The sequence below is a fragment of the Prionailurus bengalensis genome, chromosome F2 (genome assembly GCF_016509475.1).
Source record: "Prionailurus bengalensis isolate Pbe53 chromosome F2, Fcat_Pben_1.1_paternal_pri, whole genome shotgun sequence".
NCBI lineage: Eukaryota > Metazoa > Chordata > Mammalia > Carnivora > Felidae > Prionailurus > Prionailurus bengalensis.
Genome location: NC_057353.1, coordinates 16,620,636 through 16,640,860, shown reverse-complemented (window position 1 = coordinate 16,640,860; position 20,225 = coordinate 16,620,636). Strand labels below are relative to the sequence as shown.

The window sequence follows — 20,225 nt, the reverse complement described above, 5'->3', positions numbered from 1 at the left end:
TCAGATGATTTCTAAGCATCCTTTAGGTGTGAATACTGAATTTTGCCTAAAGAGACCATCAGTGTTCATGTTGTAGCCTCTTTTCCTTGAAAGCAATCCTGAATCTAGAGGAATCTTCCATGACAGCTGTTCTGAAATATCTAAAGGGCAAAACTAGTTGGGTAAGGTATTTTCTGTAGAGGGATATAATCTTTGCAAAACTTCTGGTAGCTAACAAACCATTTGGTACTGCTTTGGGATTTGTATGTATTTTTATACTTTTCTGTACTTGAGATTAAAATCTATCTTCCATTTAAACCGTTCTAGCTGTTACTACCTAACAACCTTCAAAACTTGGTATCGTGTAGTTTGGTTTGTTGCTTTTACATCCCCATGTTTTCATGCAGTTAGTAGATTTTCCTCTAAACAATATGGACAGATGATACCTATCAGAGAAGAAAGGCCAGTGTCAAAGTGGGTGCCAAAAGCAGAGATTTATCCTGAGTATTTTTAGATGATTATACCATCCCCTTGGTCTTGTTTATGTAAACTTGAGGACCCACCAACCATCTCAGCAAAGTTCTGTGCCAAGAGGTTTAGCCTGGTTTTGATTCCCAGACTAACCACTTCCTAGCTGTATGACTTGGACAAGTCAGTCAACCTCTCTAAGCCCTTAGTGTTTTCTTTTGTAAAACAGAGATGAGACCCTATCTCACAAGGCTGTCGTAAGTACTGAATAAATAAATACACCCAAAGCACTTTGTACATACCTCACTTATATTAAGTGCTTTAAAAATGTGTTTCCTTCCTTCCTTCCTTCCTTCCTTCCTTCCTTCCCCCCCCTTTCTTTCTTCCTTCCTCTCATCCTCCCTCCCTCCCTCCTTTCTTTCTTTTTTCTTACATTAGTAAAGAGCCTCCTCTACCATGCGGAATTGCCTGGGACTTCTTATGAGGAACTATACACAGCAGCAGTGACCCTCAGTAAGGAAAGACAATTATATTTGCAATGCTCATCTTTTCAGAATTGGATATTATTTATAGGATTTAATTCCTGTGGCATATTGTAATAATGATTACCTATGACCCTGTTGTGTATCTCCAAGTGGCCGAACACTATATGTGGCTCTTTCCTAAAGGAAGAATGAATTAAAGATTTAGAAACCTTCTTTCTGTAAGTACAGCCCATTAAATCATAAGCAGACGTTTTTCCTATAGCCTTCCTCAAATGTAATTGTATATGTGTATTCCTTTAAATAGTTTTCCAAATGCTGGTTCTCCTCCATACAGGAAATGCTATTTCTTAGGAATATAGATGTTCTTTGAAGCCAAACAAAGGACAGAAAATGGCAAGCACTGAACTTCCCTCTGCTTTTGAGCTTGTCCTGCACTTCAGTTTACCTTGAGATGTATAAAAAGATGAAGAAATGATTATTAGTCTTATATTATTTCTAAATATTACACATTTTCCTGAGGTGACCCAACTTACAAGCATCATTTAACACTGGGCCGTATCACTATGGGGCTTCAGATAATTTGAGAAATGAGTTTTAGTCATAAAATAAAAGCAGGAAGTGGAATAGGGAGGCAGCATTTTCCCCTGTCTCAACCATGAAATGCAATTTAGTCAAGATCCACAAAAGACTATAGAAGGGAGTGGCATACCTTTGCTCAGGGAAAGACTATTTTTCTTAGATGAACTTGATTAAGAATGCTGGTTATTCATGAACCCAACCTACTCAGAAACAGAATCTTGAATTTTTTCCCTGTTACTACCAAATGTTTTGTGAGAGAAAAAAAATTAATGTCAGATTATAGTATGAGGGTTTTACTCCATAGATGAGTAGGGTCATAGATGAGAGGTTCTTCCACCAAGAACTGCATAATGTGCTGGCATCATCCTTGACAAGTTAGGTCATCTAGAATCATTTCTTGCTGATGGGGATTAAGGAATATGCATTCTGTCAGAGGTTTGCAGACATCTGTCTTTGTGCACAGGACAGTTCCAGATTATGGACAGTGTTTACTTGGTCTGAACTGTGTGGCTGAGTGGTATTCTGACAAAAACTTCAATTAGTTGCAAACATTAAAAAATCAGGACCAAGGGTGCTTGGGTGGCTCAGCCGATTAAGCATCTGACTCTTGGTTTCAGCTCAGGTCATGATCTCACAGTTTGTGAGTTCAAGTCCCATATCAGGCCATGCACTGACAGCACAGAGCCTGCTTGGGATCCTCTCTCTTATCTCTCTCTGTCCCTCCCCTGCTTGTTTGTTCTCTCTCTCTCTCTCTCTCTCTCTCAAAATAAATAAATAAACATTTAAAAAATCAGGAGCAAGGATGTAGAGAAATAGAAGCTCTTGTGCACTGTTGGTAGGAATGTAAAATGGTACAGCTGCTGTGGAAAACAGTGTGACAGTCCCTCAAAAAATTAAACATAGGATTACCATATGATCCAGCAATTCTTCCACTTTGGGGTGTACACCCAAAAGAGTTGAAAGCAGAGACACACAGATATTTGCACACCTATGTTCATAGAAGCAATATTCACAATGGCCAAGAGGTGGAAGGAAGCAACCCATGTGTTCGTCAGTGGGTGAATGGATAAACAAAATGTGGCATTTGCATATAATAGAATATTATTCAGCTGAAAGGAAGGAAATTCTGACACATGGTACAACATGGATGAACCTTGAGGACATTCTGCTAAGTGAAATAAGCCAGTCACAAAACAACAAATTCTTTGTGATTCCACTTACAGAATATAAGAAGTATCTAGAGTAGTCAAATTCATGAGAACAGAAAGTAGAACGGAGATTGCCAGGGGCTGGGGGAAGGGGGGCAATTGGGAGTTGTTTTTTAATGGGTACAAGAGTTTAAGTTTTGCAAGATGAAAAAATTCTGGAGATTGGTTGCATAGCAATGTGAATACACTGAACACTTGAATTGTATGCTTACAAATGGTTAGGATGGTAATTTTTATGTTATGTGAGTTTTAAATTAAAAATTAAAAAAAAATAGGAGACTTCACATTAAAATCTGGATCTGCAGGTTCTCTTGACGAAGAAGAAATGTAGCAATCCAGAACCTACATGGAGAGCTGAGCAGCCCTGTCCCTATAAATTGGGTATGCTCCCTCTATCTCCTGATTTCCATCATGCCCACCACTCCATTTTCCCTCCTCTGCTGCAAGGCTGGTTTCGGTGGCCATTTTTCATTTATAGTTGCTATGCTCAGAATTAAGAGGAAAGCAAACTATAGCTCGTATTTATGCTTTTATTAACATTTTTCTTTTACCTGGCTTGCTTTTTCATTAATGTTACCTTTTTGGTCTCTATGGGCACACAAGCTTGTTGCTGTTAACCAAAGGGTAGGCTAGTTTTTAGTAGGAAAGTGTCAAAGAAAAGAGAGAAATGATCAATGGGGTCTTTGGCTTTGGCTTGATGCTAAATGTAATGATTTGTTTTTTAAGCCAACATGCTTCTTTTGGCAAGATTCTTGACAATTAAAGCATGAAACTGCCTTTAGTGCTCAGTTGAAGCCAGATGTGTCCTTGGGCACTTAGCATAGGGATATAACTGGGTGCAGTTTCGTGAACATGCTCTTATTTTGGTGTGGGGGCAATACTAGCAGCCCCCTCTACTAAATGCATCCTGCACCACATGATTCACTGACTGAACAAAACTAAACAGATGCTTTCCTGATATTCACTCTGGCACAAGTCTGGGTAGCCACGTTTAGGAGGGAAAATATTTTTTTAGCTGGCCTAAAGTAAAAGAGTGAGCTCTTTGACCAGTAACCAATGCCCTCAGGCCTCCTCTAAGCTTCCCAGGGGTTCCATGAGGTGCCAGCATCTGCCTTTCCCCAAATGATCATTCTCTACTCCACCCATGATCCTGATCCGTTATCATTTACCTGCCTGTGTTCCAGTTCCTCAGCTTATCCAGGTGATAGTAATTTATCTGATAAACTGAATTACAGCTAAGACATTAATGGATGATGATGGCTTAATGTACACCCCTGCCACACATAGCATGGAAATGTCCATGTCTTATCCTGAGGGATAACTGTGGTGGACATGGGAGCCGCTATGCCAGGCCATTGAAATGATATTGGGGGCAGTGAGGACATTTGTGTCCAGGCCTCCACACTTGGGCTCCATTTGCTGTCTGCCACTATGAATGCCAATCACAAATTCCACCTGACAGAAGGATCTGGTTATTACTACCTGTTAAATGCCAGTCTTTCTTGGCCAATTCAAGAAGACCCTTGCACATTTATAATTAAACTCATTTGCCTTAAAGGAATGTGGATAGAAGGGGTAAAACTAGACCTGAGGCTGCTGAATGGGCAACCACCCTGTCTCTACCCTGAACCTGCTAGGGTAGGTTAGAGGCTCAAAGCCAGATGCTAGAAACAGGTGTGAATAGGATTGCTGAGGTCATGCTTAGAATGCTTATTCAGAAAGACTAAACTCAAGCACTGGCCTGCCCCCTACAAAGCATTCCTGAACCACAGGCCCTTGGATAGCTTAAGCATTATGGATTCCAGCCTGGAAAAGAGAATGCAACCAAAAGCCTGAGCCAGGCAGCAGTGTCTGAAGAATAAGTGAGGCATGGTCTATAATTCCCAGCTGAGGGTCTAAGCCCTGGAAGTTCTGCTGGGCAGGTCTTCCATTGTGGGCATTTCTTTCACAGGAATACAGACATTTCTGCTTCGTGATGGAGCAACTGGGATACATGAGGAAGCACAGAGCTGTGTAAATATAGCACACTCTCCATGAGTGCTAGAGGACGAAGAAAAGAGGTTAGAAAGAAAACACCCACTGAAAAGCGTTTTTTTGTTGTTGGGAGTCTGCCACTGTATACACTAAGTAAAGAAATGGGGGGAGGGAATTGATTTGGGGGCTTCATTGTCACTAACTGCTTCCTTTTTGCTGAGGTAAGACCAGAAACCAGAGTAATTTCCTCAGGCCTATGAAACAAGAAGAAATTAACCTCACTCGCTTTTTCTTAACCCAGAGTCAGATTCATGGTGTATACTGTTTGGTGTGTTTTGAAACATGGTTTAGGCATTGATGAGGTCAATAGATGGGGTGGGGAGCAGGAAGAAGCTAAAACATTGGTATCACAGCCTGGCACAAACTTAAAGCCAGCATTCTTCTCAGATATGGACCTGCCAATTATCTCTATTCTGAGATAGAGTGTGTGTTCTCACCCTTTCTGACAGAACTGAATTACAAAGAGCTGCTGGTTATATCATTAATTCCTACCTTGTGTTAGATAAATAGGCCAAACAGGCTGTCTTCAAGAGCAATGGGAAGTTGATAGTATTATTATGCCCAATTTATGGATGAGAAATCTCAGGCTCAGGAAGGTTAAGGAACTTGCTCAAAGTAACTCTAACGAGAGAGCTGAGGGTTATTAATATAAATGACTACAAATCCAAAGAACAAAGCTAGAGCTGTTGAGCATGTGAGACTCAAGGGAGGGGCCAGCTCCACCCTTGGAAGTCAGACTGAGAGCCAGCAGTAGCACGGGTGCAACTAAGGGACCGGAGTGCTGTCACTGCAAGGGTCAGCCACAGTCCTGCAAGCAGTGGAGGCCTAGACACGTCCTCTGACTGCCCCGTGAGGCTGTGCCGATGCGCCAAGAGTGGTCAGTCAAAGCAGGGGAGCCCTTCCTCACACTATTTTTGCCTCAGTCATCAATCACCCCGGGTAAAGTGGGGATTCACTCACGTTTCCTAGATGCGGGCTTGGCGAACAGTATACTGCACATGCGCACTCTGTGCCATGGCGGAGGGCAGCGGATCACTGGGCCCTAAGCGCCAGCTGCTCTGTGACCTTGAGCAAGTCACTCCTCCTCTGTGGTCCTCCACTGTAAAATGTGCAAGTTTAACAAATCCTACTTTACAAGACTGTCCTGAGGTATTACTGAGAGGACCTCTGTGAGAGACTAAATGATAGAGTCATGTACACACATTGGTTACAGTCTTGCCGCTGGGCATTGGTTTTTCAGATGCATTAACGATGGTGGATGAATTCCCTGCTTTGTGGGTTGCACTGGGGGAAAAGGCATTTTTCATGGAATCCACTGAGATATGTAAATAAAGACAGAAAAAATCCACAGGATGTACAACACTAACAAGGGTCTTAAGGTTAAATCCGAATAATAAACAGTTTTCAAACACAGGAAGCAAAACTCAACTAGCTGTGTCATAACAACTCCCCCAGAGAGCTCTCCCTGGTGCCTGCGTTACTGTTTTCATGGAATTGTGGAGCTGCAGGTACAGGTTGCCAGGGGGGATGAATTCATTACACCCCTCACAAACAATTTATATTACATTTCCCTCTTTAAAATGGATACATCCGTTTTAGTTTCCTATTAAAGTAACCTTTACTAAGGATGCTATTTGATCCTGAGAAATACAGCCTACAGTTTTAGTGTAGGGTTTGTTTGGGGTTTTTTTGCCCTTCTAGAAAAGCCCCCAAATTGACAGTGATTAGAATGTCACTTTCCCAACAGGAAAAAAAAAAAAGCCAGAGAAAGAATTGCGGTTGTAGGATACAAATGAAAAAGCATTAATAATGTTTATGTAATGGTCTCTCCTATAGCTTGCTCTCTCCTATAGTTTTTTATGTAAAATGACTGCATTTTATTATCATAACTTCTTATAATTTCCAGGTTTATTAAGTCCTGGATAGTGTTATGCAGTAAATGTAGGCCAGTCCTGAGCACTGATTAATTTTCTATTTTTACCAAGCTTAAATTCCAGCACAGTCAGGGCGCTGGTATATCAGCGATTTGTAAGCTCGAATCTCCTAATTTGTAAAACACAAGCAGTCACTCTCAGCAGGGATTTCTGTTTGAAAATAATTTGACACCCTGAATCCCTCAATTAAATTGAGAGAACATAGTTAAATTTTCATTCATTTCAGTTTGTTTTGGAAAATTAAATAGATCATTTCAAAGAATACAGGACCTATAGTCACACTCATGGGAAATCATGTTCTTAGTCTCCTGCTTTATTTTTAAAAATGTTCTATAATACTTTGTGAGATTAATCTCACTCAGAAAAGCAGCTTTTCAGCCCTCTAGCCTCCAACATCTCTCACCTCTCAGTCTCAAGTGGCAAGTAGAGCTTGCCCCTGAAATCAGGATGAATGGTTTGATCTCAGAGGTCATTTGTGTGAAAATGATTTTATCTTTTGGCCTGTGATACCTATGGAGACCCAGGGCTCCACATGGCTGCTTTTGTTTGGAACTCTAGCCTAGTGTTCATCCTGGTTTAGGAAAATATAAATATTTTCAAGGAAACTGAATTTTGGGATGATGAGAAATTTGATAAGGTCTCAAATCGGGGGACACATGTATTGGTTTCTGAGAACCTAGGAAATAAACCCTTCAAGAAGGGAAAAGACTCTTTGCTAGCCGCTGCCTGTCTTTTTAACCATTTAAACCATAGATTTTTTTTTCTTCACTCTTCTCTCTCTCTTTCTTCCTTCCTTCTCTCCTTTCCTATTTTTCTCCTTTCTCTCCATTTCCTTTCCTTTCCTTTCCTTTCCTTTCCTTTCCTTTCCTTTTTTTTTCTCTCCTCTCCTTTCCTCTCCTCTTCTTTCTCTTTCCTTTCTTCCTTCCTTTCCCCTCCCCCATTCTCTCTCTCTCTCTCATGAAATGTTTTTTTTTATTTTCCTCTGGGAGCACCTTTGTAACCTCATAGGACAACATTTATAGTGCCTGGGTTGGGAACTAAGATAGTATGGGCTGGTGTTCCTTGGTGACACTTTCCCACTGGCCTTGACTTCCACACATCCCTTTTGCTATTTTAGAGTAAAGAGCTCAAATGTGTAGGGGGCCAATGTGGTTCTGATGTTCTGCGTCTGAGCTCATGATACTCTAGATAGGAAGAATCTGGAAACACTTGTACCATGTACATCTGCTTGTTAACACTTGGCTTGGGAATCTTGGACTTCTTAGCAAGAAGACAGCTTGGTGCTGGAAGTCCTTGGCCCATGACAGGGTGGCCTCTGCAGTTCTGTAAAATCTGGTTTAGGTAAGATAAGGAGTGAATTAGGGCATAAGTGTGTCATGAAAATATACAGAGACATTAGCTTATAGAGTAATTTATATCAGAACTAAAAATAGGGAACCACAGACCAGTGACGACTAGTCATTGAATCATTAAGCTCAGCTTAGTCACTTAAAATCATTAGGTACCTCAGCTATCTCAGCTCTTGCTATGCTTGGCCCCAGGCAAGGGGAGGAAGGGGAGGAAGGGGAGACAGGATTGTTGGTTTTGGGCTATGAGGCCTTCCCCATTGCCAGACACTTGGAACATCTTAAAGATTATCAGCACCTTTCTCCTCCAGGCTCTCCCCACCTGCCTTCTAACTTTGCTAAGCTACTTTAAATGATAGTACATGTGTATAAGGACCTTCTTTATACCCATTAAAGCAGGTACACACACACACACACACACACACACACGAGATAGAAAAGGATTTTGTTTAACACTTATCTTGGGATATATTCTTTAAGAAAATGTAACAATGCTAAATGTGAATGCACCTAAACAAAACTTCAAAATGCATGAGTCAAAAGTGATAGAATTGCAAAGGTAAATAGACAAACCCACAGTTATAATCAGAGACCTCAAACTTCCTCTCTCAGTAATTGATGAAACAAGTCAACAGAAAATCAATAAGGATATCAGAGACTTGATCAACTGACCTAATTGACCTTTACAGAACATTTATCTAAACAAATACTATGTTTTCAAAAGTGCACTTGGAACATTCACCAAGATACATCATATTCTGGGCCATAAAACCTTAAGCTTCTTAAATTTAAATCTTAAATTTAAAAGGACTGAGATCATATAAACAGTATTGTCTCTACACAACAGTATCAAACCAGAAATCAAGCAGAAGGATGTCTGGAAAAATCTCCAAATATCTAGAAAATAAACACTACTCATCTAAATAACTCATGGGTCAAAGAACAAATCCCAAGGTAAATTAGAAAATATTTTGAATTAAATGAAAATACAACATATCAATCTTGTGAGATGCAGCTAAAACAGTGATTAGAAGAAAATTTATAGCATTAAATGCTTGTATTAGAAAATAAGAAAGATTTCAAATCAATAACTTAAGTTTTCACCCTAAGAAACTAGGAAGAGAAAATCAAATTGAAAGTAAGTATAAGGATGAAAATAATAAAGAGCAGAAATGAATGAAATAGAAAATAGATTTTAAAAAAAGTAGGGAAAACCAATAAAGCCAAATAAAACCAATAAATCAGAGAACTTAAATTACCTGATTTAATTTTGTTTGTTTATTTATTTTTGAGAGAGTATGCAAGGAGGGGAGGAGCAGAGAGAGGGAGACACAGAATTGAAGCAGGCTCCATGTTCTGAGCTGTCAGCATAGAGCTCAAACTCACAAACTGCGAGATCATGACCTGAGCTGAAGTTGGACACTTAACAGACTGAGCCACCCAGGCACCCCTTACATTACCCGATTTAGAGACTTCTATAAAGCTATAATAACCAAGACAGTGTGGTATTGGTAGAGAGACAAAGATACAGATTAATGGTTCAAAACAGATGGTCTACAAGTAGACCTGAGCATATATGGTCATTTGAATTTCTATGAATCATCAAGGTAGTTCACTGGGGAGAAAAGATAGCCTTTTTAATAAATAGTGCTGGAATAAACAAATATCTATATAGAAAATAAGCAAACAAGATCCAAAACCTTGATCCTTATCTCACAATACAAAAATTAACTTAAAATGATCTTAGACCTAAGAGCTGAAACTATAAAAATTCTAGAAGAAAATGTGAGAGAAAACCCTTGTGGTTTTTGAGTTAAACAAAGATTTCTTAAAACACAAATCATAAAGGGGAAAATGAAAAATTGAACTTTATCAAAACTAAAAATGCTTGTTCTTCAAAATACACTTAAGAACATGAAAAGGCAAGCCATAGACTGGGAGAAAATATTTGCAAAACATGTCTGATAAGGGAGTTTTATGCAAAATAACATAAAGAACTTCTACAACTCTCTAATAAGATAAGCAACCCAAAGAAAGTGGGCAAATACTTCATCAAAGAAAATATTAAACTGACTTAGAAGCACATGAAAAGATGCTAAGCATCATTAGTCATTGGGAAAATGGCAAATTAAAACTATGTACCATATATATCCATTAGAATGGCTACCAAGTAAAAGATTGACACAGTACCAACTGGGATGCAGGGAGGGGATTAACTGCAAAGGCATATGAGGGCACTTTGGGGAGAGATGGAAATATTCTACATCTTAATGTGGTAGTGGCTATCTAAGGCTACATATTTGTCAAAAGCGATTGTACTGTGTAACACTTAAAATCAGTAAATTTTTAAACCACATATCTTCCATCTCTTCATACATGTAGTGTTCTGTTACTTCCTGTATATCCTAATAATTTGCTATACTGGGCAGTGAGGGCTGTAAGTGCCTTTAGATGGACTTCAGAGTTGAACCATCATAGATTTTATGGAGTTTACAGCATCGAAGGGGATAAGTGCAGCTGGGGAAACATTCAGCCAAAGGGGTGCCTAGGAAGAGATTTAGAAAACAGTTTGGGAAATGGACATTTATATAAGAGCTTCAAGGCAAGACATATTTTGAGAAATGCACTGGGCTATTTCACTGAGAACTTGTTATTATTGTCACTCAGCATGGTTTGTGTCAGGCCTGACTCCATAACCCTCCCAATGAAAACATCCTGAAACAATTTATAAAGTTCTCAGTACTAAATTTCTCACTCTCTAATGTGTAAATAGATGAATCTTTTCATTGAGTAGTTGCTTCCTTTTCTCAGTGGGAAGATGAAAGTAAATAAAAGTAAATGCCCAGAGTCAGTTCAGAGAAGCGGCAGGATGGGAACCTAAGTCCTTTTTACTAACTTTAACTTTATTGATCTTTCCAGTGCCCGAGACTTAGCAGAATTTCTACCCAACTTGTTTGTCTGTTTTCAGGCTTGAGAAACGGAATGTGAAAAGTAGATATTCTATTCTTAAAAAAACAAATAGTTATAATATAGTAAAACTTTTAGGTTCTCTTATAATTGTAACTTCAGAGTCTGGTGAAATATATGAGTTGTGGTTCTCTATAGAGACAGAAATCATAGAGATTTTAATGTGAAAGTCCCTATCTCCAAAGCAAGTGACTCTCACTGGGATGTGGTGGGGGGGGAATGGGAGGTCCTGTGACCTTGATTGAGGCAGCTGCCAGTTTAATCCACCAAATAGGAAGACATTTCTCTGGAAAGTCTTGTGCCCTGAATAGCTCCCATTAAACAGCTTGGACAAATTCTTCCACACAAGGCTGCTAACCCTCATTAGGAAGGGAGGAAGGGGAACAGGGGGTATCTTTCACTGTTGCTGCTCCCACTTCTAGAAAAATCACACTGCCACATGTATTCCCGATAAAATACTTAATTGTCCGCGGGTATCGATGATGGGAGTGGTCCCTGTGTTAACACCCGGGTGTAATTTGCATGAAAGTTGTGTAGGAAGAGGAAGGGCAATGGAGGGAAGCAGATTGGACCCAGAAATGGCCACAACAAGGCATGCCTGGGAGATGAGGCTCACAGAAACTGCTTTCCAAGGACAGCTGACCTGCTTTCTTCCCACCTTATTATTGCCCTGCTGTCTAAGATTGACTAGGGTGGGATGTCACTTTTGCAAAATAAATTTAAAAATTAACACATGAAGTAGATCAAATGTTATTTCCCCCAAACTCTCTTTGCATTGAGGGAGCGTACAGCCTAGAAAGGTGGAGACTTAGAGGGCAATTTTGTAGTTCATGCACAGGGGCTTTGCACAATGTGACCTGTGACCTCTTTCACAGGGGTTCCTGGGAGAAATCTGATGTTAACAGGGCTCAAAGTGCATCCTGCAGAAGAATCTCTCTTCTGTGAGATTCAGTTTTTCCACAAGGCTGAACCCAAACCTTGTTGAGGAAAAAAAAATTTTTTTTTCAAGAATGAAGGCAGGGAAGACAACAGTGCTCCTCTGATCCAACAAAAAGCAAAATCCCAGTTCGCCACTGGTGGAGACTGCTGATGTCTAGTTTTTGCCATGACCAGTTTCTAACACATAATCTGCCTATATGATTAGGTGAAGAGAGAAGGTAAACAGGTTAAAGTAGTGAGTGCCTGGGTGGTTCGGTGAGTTGAGCATCCGACTTCAGCTCAGGTCATGATCTCGTGGTTCGTGGGTTTGCGCCCTGCATCGGGCTCTGTGCTGACAGCTCAGAGCTCAGAGCCTGCTTCAGGTTCTGTGTCTCCCTCTCTCTTTGCCCCTTCCCCTCTAATGCTCTGTCTCTCTGTCTCTCAAAAATAAATAAACATTAAAATAAACAGGATAAAGTAGAGATTATATGGTATCAGAAATCACAGGCAGCAAAAGCAAGGGCAGGTTTCACTATGTGGATGGCTATGAAGAAAGCATGTAGGAACAGAACATTTGCCTTCTTAAAAGTTTGAAGGTGACTGAAGTGAGTTTACAAATCAGCAAGTGGGCCTGAGATGCTTCTGAGATTCTAAGGCAACATTATTCCCTGACATAATAAAGAAAGTTGAGACCATCAGTGAAATCCAAGAACTTTTGTATCGCATCCTAAGTGTCCAGGGAACGACTAATGATAAAGTGTGAAATTCCAATAAGCTAACTTTGCATTGAACAAATACTAGTCTAGTGAGTTGGATTCTGAGGTGTTGAAAGTAAATCAGGCCGGCAAAAAATTCACAGAGGCCAGCAATATCTGATACTATGGTGAGATCTCTATCAACCTGTCCATATTCTTTGCAGTACTGAATGTCAATCACCCTACTCCACTGCTCTCCCATCTGCCTCACCCTTATCTTGCAGGCATGTGAATGTGAAGGTGCACAACATGGGCTCAGTGGATGGCAGACGAGAAGCATGACTCTCCCCCTGCAGCCTCTGAGACGCATTACAAAATGTATGGCAACAAAGCCCCAAACCTGAATTCTCAGAATGTAAACTGAACTCTTCAGACAATTATTCAGATCCACAATTATTCAGGATATTCCAATAAAATATGGAGTTTTCTCTCTCTCCATTTGCCCCACTGAGTCCATGGCCAATACTTCTACCCACTGCTCTTCACTGCAAAAAATGAGCAGACTATAAAGACACTAGGAACATTCTAGGGTACAAGGTGTCTGGCTATTAGACATTGGGGGCAGATCCTACTCACACATAGTTGCAGACATGACAGGGACCCATGGAGATCCTACTGTCATTGCTGAACAGACAGCTAATGAGGCAGAAAGGAGCTATGATGGGAGCTTCCAGAAGAGTCAATGTCAACGCAGGAAAAAGTCAATGAGCCAGAAATAGCTGAGGGCTTTCAGTACCAGTCACCCTGAATTGCTTTTGAGCTACAGGCACAGGGAGCTGGGCATCAGGTCCAGCAGGGTCATTTACTCAAAAGCATGTGAGGTTTGAATCTTTAAATATTGTTAAGCTGATAATATTCAAAAGGCTATTAAAAGAGTAAGATGTTCATCCCTAAGCAAATCTTATAACAGTAATTAAGAAAATGCTTGACTTTGAGAAAGGTGTCTCAAAAATAAAGGGTGTTGGCTTTATGACTCTTCTTTGGTTCTCATTCCTTGTGTCTGGTAGATGAACATTGCTCCTTCTGCTTTTTATTCATTCAGAACTGACCTGGCTGAAATCCCCTTGATGTTGCTGCACCCAGGATATCTTTCAGAGATCTCTCTCAGGAAAGACTGTAGAGGTTTCAAAGAGACTGAGAAGTCACCTGGCCCACATTCCCACCAGTGCCAAGAATTTCCTATGTATCTTTGACAGGAGTCATCCGGCTGCCTCCTGGGTGCCTCTGATGTAAGCAAATGAAATGCGGTTTCTTAATCTGTGGAAACCCTGAATATTCCTGAACAAGTCCTTTGCTGGTCCTCCCTCTACTTTAAAAGCCGTGAATCCTCATGGCATTATTGACAACTTTTGAAACTGGCCTGTCCTAATGGCCATTTTGGAGGGTTCACTTATACTGGATTACTGAATAATTGCCCACTGAGTCTCTATTCTGAGTCAGGATTTGCCCCTCCATGCAGGTTTAGATAATGGAGCAATTACCCCTCCGGAAGTCACCTTGAGATGATTACATTGTAGAGAGTTTGAAGCCATTACTATTATCTAGAACTTGGTTCAAATTTTTAGATGGCTGAACCTCAAAGTTGGGGAGAAATTTATCTCTGAGCCTATAGAGTAGGGACATTATGGAAGAAACTATATGAGATGTTAGTTAAGGGAAAAGAAAATATTTCCTACCCATTAAAGTAAAAATCAAGCACTGAATCTGACGCCAGATGTAGTGAAGTATAAGAAAAGCCAAAAGTGCTAGGCAGATTGCTAACTCCTGTGAGAAAACAAGAAGAAAACTTCACTGATATTATCACAAATAATATTTGTCAACATCATTTGGATGGATTTTGCATTTTGGTTTGGAGCCCTATTATATGCTCCTATTATGGGGTATTTCACACGGTTTTCAGAAAACAGCTCTTCCTGACTCAACTTCCACTAAATATATAAGAAAGTTAATTAACTTTCTAGAAATAAAATTCCCATAAATTTTCTAGAAAACATTATACTCCGTTTTTTAACCTAAAAACTACCTCAAGATGTTTCCTCATACCAATTATTTTTTGTCATTTGTCATTTGTGAAAATAAATATATGACACAAAAGCATGTTACTTTTAGTTTTCCAAACATAATTTCGTTTTATTATCTCATGAAATTAAGGTTTACTTGAGCAGATAGTCAAGACAATGAGTACTTTTCTGATTTTTGAAAATTGCTGTTTTTTGTTCATAATCACCTGATGACCCAGGAGCATGGAAACAGAATATTTCTTTCACATCCCTTGTCTGAGCAACACTCAGATCCACACATCATTTAAGAATGTTCATGGGTATGGAGCAACCATGAGCATCCTTCCTTGTAAAGAAATTGTAGAATATTTCTTCTGTGGAATCTTTGAGCCATGCAAACATTAGGAGTTTCTTAACTCCTTATAGGAAAAAGACATGGCCTTCAAAGATATTATATTTAAAAAAAAAAGTATTAAGTGACCCTTAAAACCCCCAAAGTAGGAAAACCTGTGCTTTTCTGCTCCCAGCAGCACATGTTTAGGAAGCACTGGTTTAATCAAGCAAGACTATCTTTGTCTAGCCATAGCCAACACACTCCCAGAATCCATGAATTAACCAGAGGTTATTTTCCAGAGCAGACTTAGAACTCCGTTCAAACGTGCTCCTTCAGGGTTGCTGGGAATGACACAAAAGCAGGTGATTAGTGTTTAGAAGCCCAAGGAGGACACAAAAGGCTGAGCAAGGGCAAGTGGCCTTTGCGAAGGGGAACCAGTCACTGCAGACAAAGCAGCTTTAAACTGCATGCTTAAGGGCCAGGCTTGCGTGGACCACCTCCCTGGGGAACCAGGTGTGAGGTCACCACATATGGGTAGAGTGAAGTCCATTTTTTTTTGTTTTGTTTTACAAGGCTTAAAAAACAAGCCAAAATTGGGGAATGAGTTGTTTCTGTGTTTTTCCCAAGGCCATGGTTTCTTTCTGCCCCTTTGAAAGCCCTTCTTTCTTGCTGTGATTCCAGCAGGACGCTAGATGGCAGGGGGAAGCATTCAGACACAAGAGCATCAACACTAACCTGAGAAGTAGCTGCTGGTGAACTAGTTTCCTTACCACTCACTGCTGCCCTCTCACTGGCTGCAGCTTCTGCCACTTCTGCCTTCTGCACATTCGAATCCTCAGAACCAGGAGGCCCTATGTGTCCCAGACTTTCGCTCCCTGGGGTGGAAGGTGGGTTGGTGATGGCTTTCCGGGTTTGGCCTTTATACCAACTAGGGTAAAACAAGGGATCCGCAGTGTCCGTTGCTGCAGGGACTGGAGTTTCAGACTCTGTGGTCTGCTGAGAGCCAGTGGGCACAACCTCCCCCTTAATCAGGACAGATAAATTCAAAAGTAAAAAAAAAAAAAAGAAGAAGAAGAAAATGCAGTTGATTTTAGTTCCCTTTGGGTTTGAAAACTGTGAGCTCTCTGTGCAGTGTCTGATTTAGCGCATGTTTTAGTTCATCCCACCCTCTGCAAGTGCTAAGGGAAGGAAAGATGATAGCACACCTCTCTCTGGGCACCTGCATGTGCCTTCTCTTTTCTGGGCTTGTCCTTCCCTAGATGGCAGCCTGGGCAGAAAGACAGTGGACAACTAAAATGAAGGTTGCTTATAAAATATCAGATATAGGAGAAAGGTCAAATTATTGGCCACAATTAATTTTTTGACATTCTTGGTGGGCTCCCCAAACCTCTTTCCTAAAATCCCAGATTGGTCTTATTGATCAAATCCAAGTCTTGTTAAGTTACCACACCTCTTTCAAATTCAGTGCAATTTGATTTCAAGATTCTAGGAACCATTAACAGTATTTCAGCCTGGTTTCCTATGGAGACAGAGCATAGAATATAATTCTATAATTCAGAGTTTCCCCTCTGAGGTTTTGTTCCTATAGATAATCTCAATCCATTTTGAAAGCAGGTGCAAAACCAGGATTCCTTTTTGATGAATCTACATTGTCCACAAACTCCATAGGTTGAGACCTCTCTGCTGAAGGTGCCATGAAGTCAGCACAAAGACTTGAAAACTGGACAGTGACATCTTAGAAGCTAAGAGTCAGCCAATCAGATACAGAATTTGGGATGAGTTATCTCCTAAGAAAATTTTAAAACAATTCTATTAACACATAATCTCATCAAATGACAGATACATAGAAAACTAGATGGCATTTGTTTGCCCACTTAATGAAAGATATGGTTATATTTCAGGGTAGGTGATAGGGACATAAACTAACATGGCTTCTCTGTTTACTTCCTTTTTTATCTACAGAAAATTCAAAGTTCTGAAGGGACATTCATTTTTATTTCTCACCTTAGATTACTTATTACTCTGTACTCCATCTCTGTATCCAGAGCAGACCCAATCTGCGTGACATGGCTGTGAACTAACAGGTTATACACATACCCCTCCCCCATGCACACACAATTTCCAAAGATTGCCTCAGATTCTAGTGGGAAAATTGTGTTAAACTAGGTGTTGCCAACCAGTTATAATAACACCAAACCTGTTGAATCATCTAGAGGACTTTTCTCCCTGACACTGCCTGTGCTGAATTCTTTGGTCTTCCAGATACAAATGTCTGGCCTTGTATGACCTTTCTCTTAAGGCAGAATAAATTGTTTAGCCTATTCAGCAAGGACACACCTGTGAATCCTGTAGGAAGGCATTTGTGAACAATTACCTGTGTCCCTGGGGCATCTGTGGCAGGTGGGAGGGCCGGAGGTGGCTCCGGGGAGGAAACTGGAAGCGCCCCTGGGGCAGCCTGGAGCTCTGAGGCCAGCTGAGAGGGCTCCGAGGCTTTCTCTGGACTTTCATCCTCTCCTGATGACTCTGTTCGAACATTTTCTACCTCTTCCACTTCTACTTGCTCTCTTTCTTCTCCTTCTTCTCCTTCTCCTCCTCCTTCTTCTTCTTCTTCTTCATCTTCATCTTCATCTTCTGGTAAGGTAACGTGTTTTTAAAATCATTATAACTACCACCGCAGCTATGATATCAATTAATGGCCAGTACTTCCAGCCCAGATTAAGGTCAGGGCTAGGGAAATCTTCTCCATCAGATATTGGACTGTGGCCCAAGTATGTCATGCTGGGGCTTGTGCTTCTAGTTAAATGTGGGCAGGAGAAATGTGATGATGGGCCCAATCATCACCATCCTCCTTGTTTCCCTCTCCAGTACAAAGTGCGTCTTCAGTACCACTGTGCAGAGCCTGGTCACATTTATATCATGCTCTGTCACATCTGCAAGCTCCTGGAGGACTGGGATTGTCACTAACGTATCTCTGCCAAATTAAATGGAAATGCAACTCTCTTCCCTATCTCAGAACGCATACATTACCCTTGTCTTCTTTTACTTTCTTACCTCCTCTGTTCAGTGAACGCTGACTTTTGCCACAGTTTATGCCATGAGTCTTTTCCTAACACATTGATCTTAATATTCCCTCAGGCAATATTAAGGAGAGACAATATTAAGTAATTATTTTAGGAAGATTCATCTTGAAGATTTGCTTCTGAAGTTACATCTGTACACACTAATACAGCTTCATGGCATTATTAGAGGTCTAGCCAAGGAGTCTTGTGACCTAGATGGGCTAGAATGAATCAAGACAATCAAAGTTTTGATCAGCTCCAAGGTAATTGTCCTCTTTTTAATTACTTCATGAGGACAAATTTCCAGGAGGGTCTCTGGACCACATGGTAGGGGTGCATTTATAACTCATGAAATATAGCTGGTCACATAGAGCCAGTTTTATTTCCAGATTTTTTTTATTCTATGACTCATTACTATTCTTGCCCTCTGATGTTTGATTAAGTGGATGTGCTACAACATCTATCCAAATGTCATCTACATTTTATTTTTATCTCATCCTTAACCTTGCACTTCATGACACTTCACATCATTGTAGTCAATACCTTGTGTAGGGTTGATGTTGAGACATCATCACCACCATCAATTATTAAGTATTTGACTACCCAGAGTCAAATGCCCAGTAATGGCATTATAATAGGCACTGTGATGTGCAAAGCCAAATAAACACTGTCAACCAACTCTATGAATCTGTAATGAAATGGAGTTTCACATTGGATTATGATCCTTGTATAATTGTCGACATCCATTCTGGAGGTGATTCTGAATCCCCCTTCTCTCCTGCTGAATCCATCTGCAGCTTTCACACACCTGCAACTTTGGCCAAATGGTCACAAGAATAACAAACCTCTGTAAAAATCAATTTCGCGTATTATTTTTTCTTCTCTATTGAGGTTGACTGTGAAGTGGTTCATGTTCTCATAACCATGTTCTATTTTCTCCATCTGAAATGCCTTCGATGCCTCAGAAATTCTGCAACAAAGACAAGTTGCCACTTTTTGTCACCGTTTAACATTTGATAGCCTTGGGTAAAAATGAAAAGTATGCATTTTTCCATAAAATGAAAATTACTTACTTTTGTAACAGGGTTTTGGCATTCTGTGAAAGCAAACAAAAGACAGACCTACTTAAATTCTTTTCATCAAAGACTTTATTCTTTCCTCCGCTGACTCTGAAAATCTCAGAGCTTAGTTTCTAAATGCCATGAATAACTGCTGTTTTATACCGGAACCCTCTTATATTTAAGCGATATCATGGTCCCTTAAATATATGCTTATGAAATTGTTTAAACAGATGGAGACATGAACACATAATGAGCTTATAGTTTAGTTGGTAAAATAAATCAAAATGCTGTGTGCATAAAATAACAAAAATATGATGACAACTACTTCTCCAGCACCCACCTTCTTGGTTAGTTCCATCAGGTACTGAAAGAATACTTACCTGCAGAAACACTGCCATTTCTGGCTCATCCATGAACTGGATTCCTGATTCAACCAACTTTGACACATTTTCCAAGTGATCAGAATACTTTTTGATCAGAGCACGGACACGTTCCAGTTTCTCCTCTTGGGTTCGGGTAATGACTTGGGTCATTTCATTCTTCCTTTCCTCCAGGATGCCATACAGGTAATCAAACTTCTCACAAAGTTCCTGTTTCTGTTTTTTACAGCATTCCTGTTAGTTGAAGTTAGCTCATGTTAGAAGGTGTTTAAAAGAGTGCCTATTTGGAGAAATCACCTTGGGGTGCCTTGGTGGCTCAGTCGGTTAAGCAACTGCCTCTTGATTTTGGCTCAGGTCATGATCTCATGGTTCATGAGTTCGAGCCCTTTTGTTGGGCTCTGTGCTGATAGCACAGAGCCTGCTTGGGATTCTCTCTCTCCCTTTTTCTCTGCCCACCCTTCTCTCTCTCAAAAATAAATAAATATTTTTTAAAAATCACCTGGATACTTCGGGAGATAAATTTACTTATACAGTATATTTTTTCTTTTCCTTGAAGTTGTCCTTTGGGTATAGATTCCCATTGTGCTGATGTTTTGAAAATCTCACTTTGATACTCAGACAATCTAAAATCAACCAAATTGACTAAATGGACCAATGAATTTTCAATATGTTCTATGTAAATGGGGAATTTCATAGAAATTAAAACAGTTTTTTAAAA

The 20,225-nt window shown here is 40.2% G+C and overlaps 1 protein-coding gene across 4 annotated transcripts in view; it reads right to left on the bottom strand.

Moving 5' to 3' along the window:
- The window catches only part of TRIM55 (tripartite motif containing 55), a 44,156-nt gene that overhangs the window by 3,181 nt on the left and 20,750 nt on the right, over positions 1-20,225 (bottom strand). The window contains exons 5-10 of one of the 4 annotated variants that reach the window (XM_043602203.1): positions 19,508-19,741; positions 19,140-19,162; positions 18,912-19,036; positions 17,382-17,638; positions 15,743-16,030; positions 14,350-14,437 (exon numbers count right to left, since the gene is read on the bottom strand). In XM_043602203.1, the coding sequence (XP_043458138.1) occupies positions 14,350-14,437; positions 15,743-16,030; positions 17,382-17,638; positions 18,912-19,036; positions 19,140-19,162; positions 19,508-19,741 (1,015 nt within the window). Of the gene's footprint in view, positions 1-14,349; positions 14,438-14,776; positions 16,031-17,381; positions 17,639-18,911; positions 19,037-19,139; positions 19,163-19,507; positions 19,742-20,225 lie in introns of those variants that run through there. The other 3 variants (XM_043602202.1, XM_043602201.1, XM_043602204.1) reach the window with 3 other exon arrangements.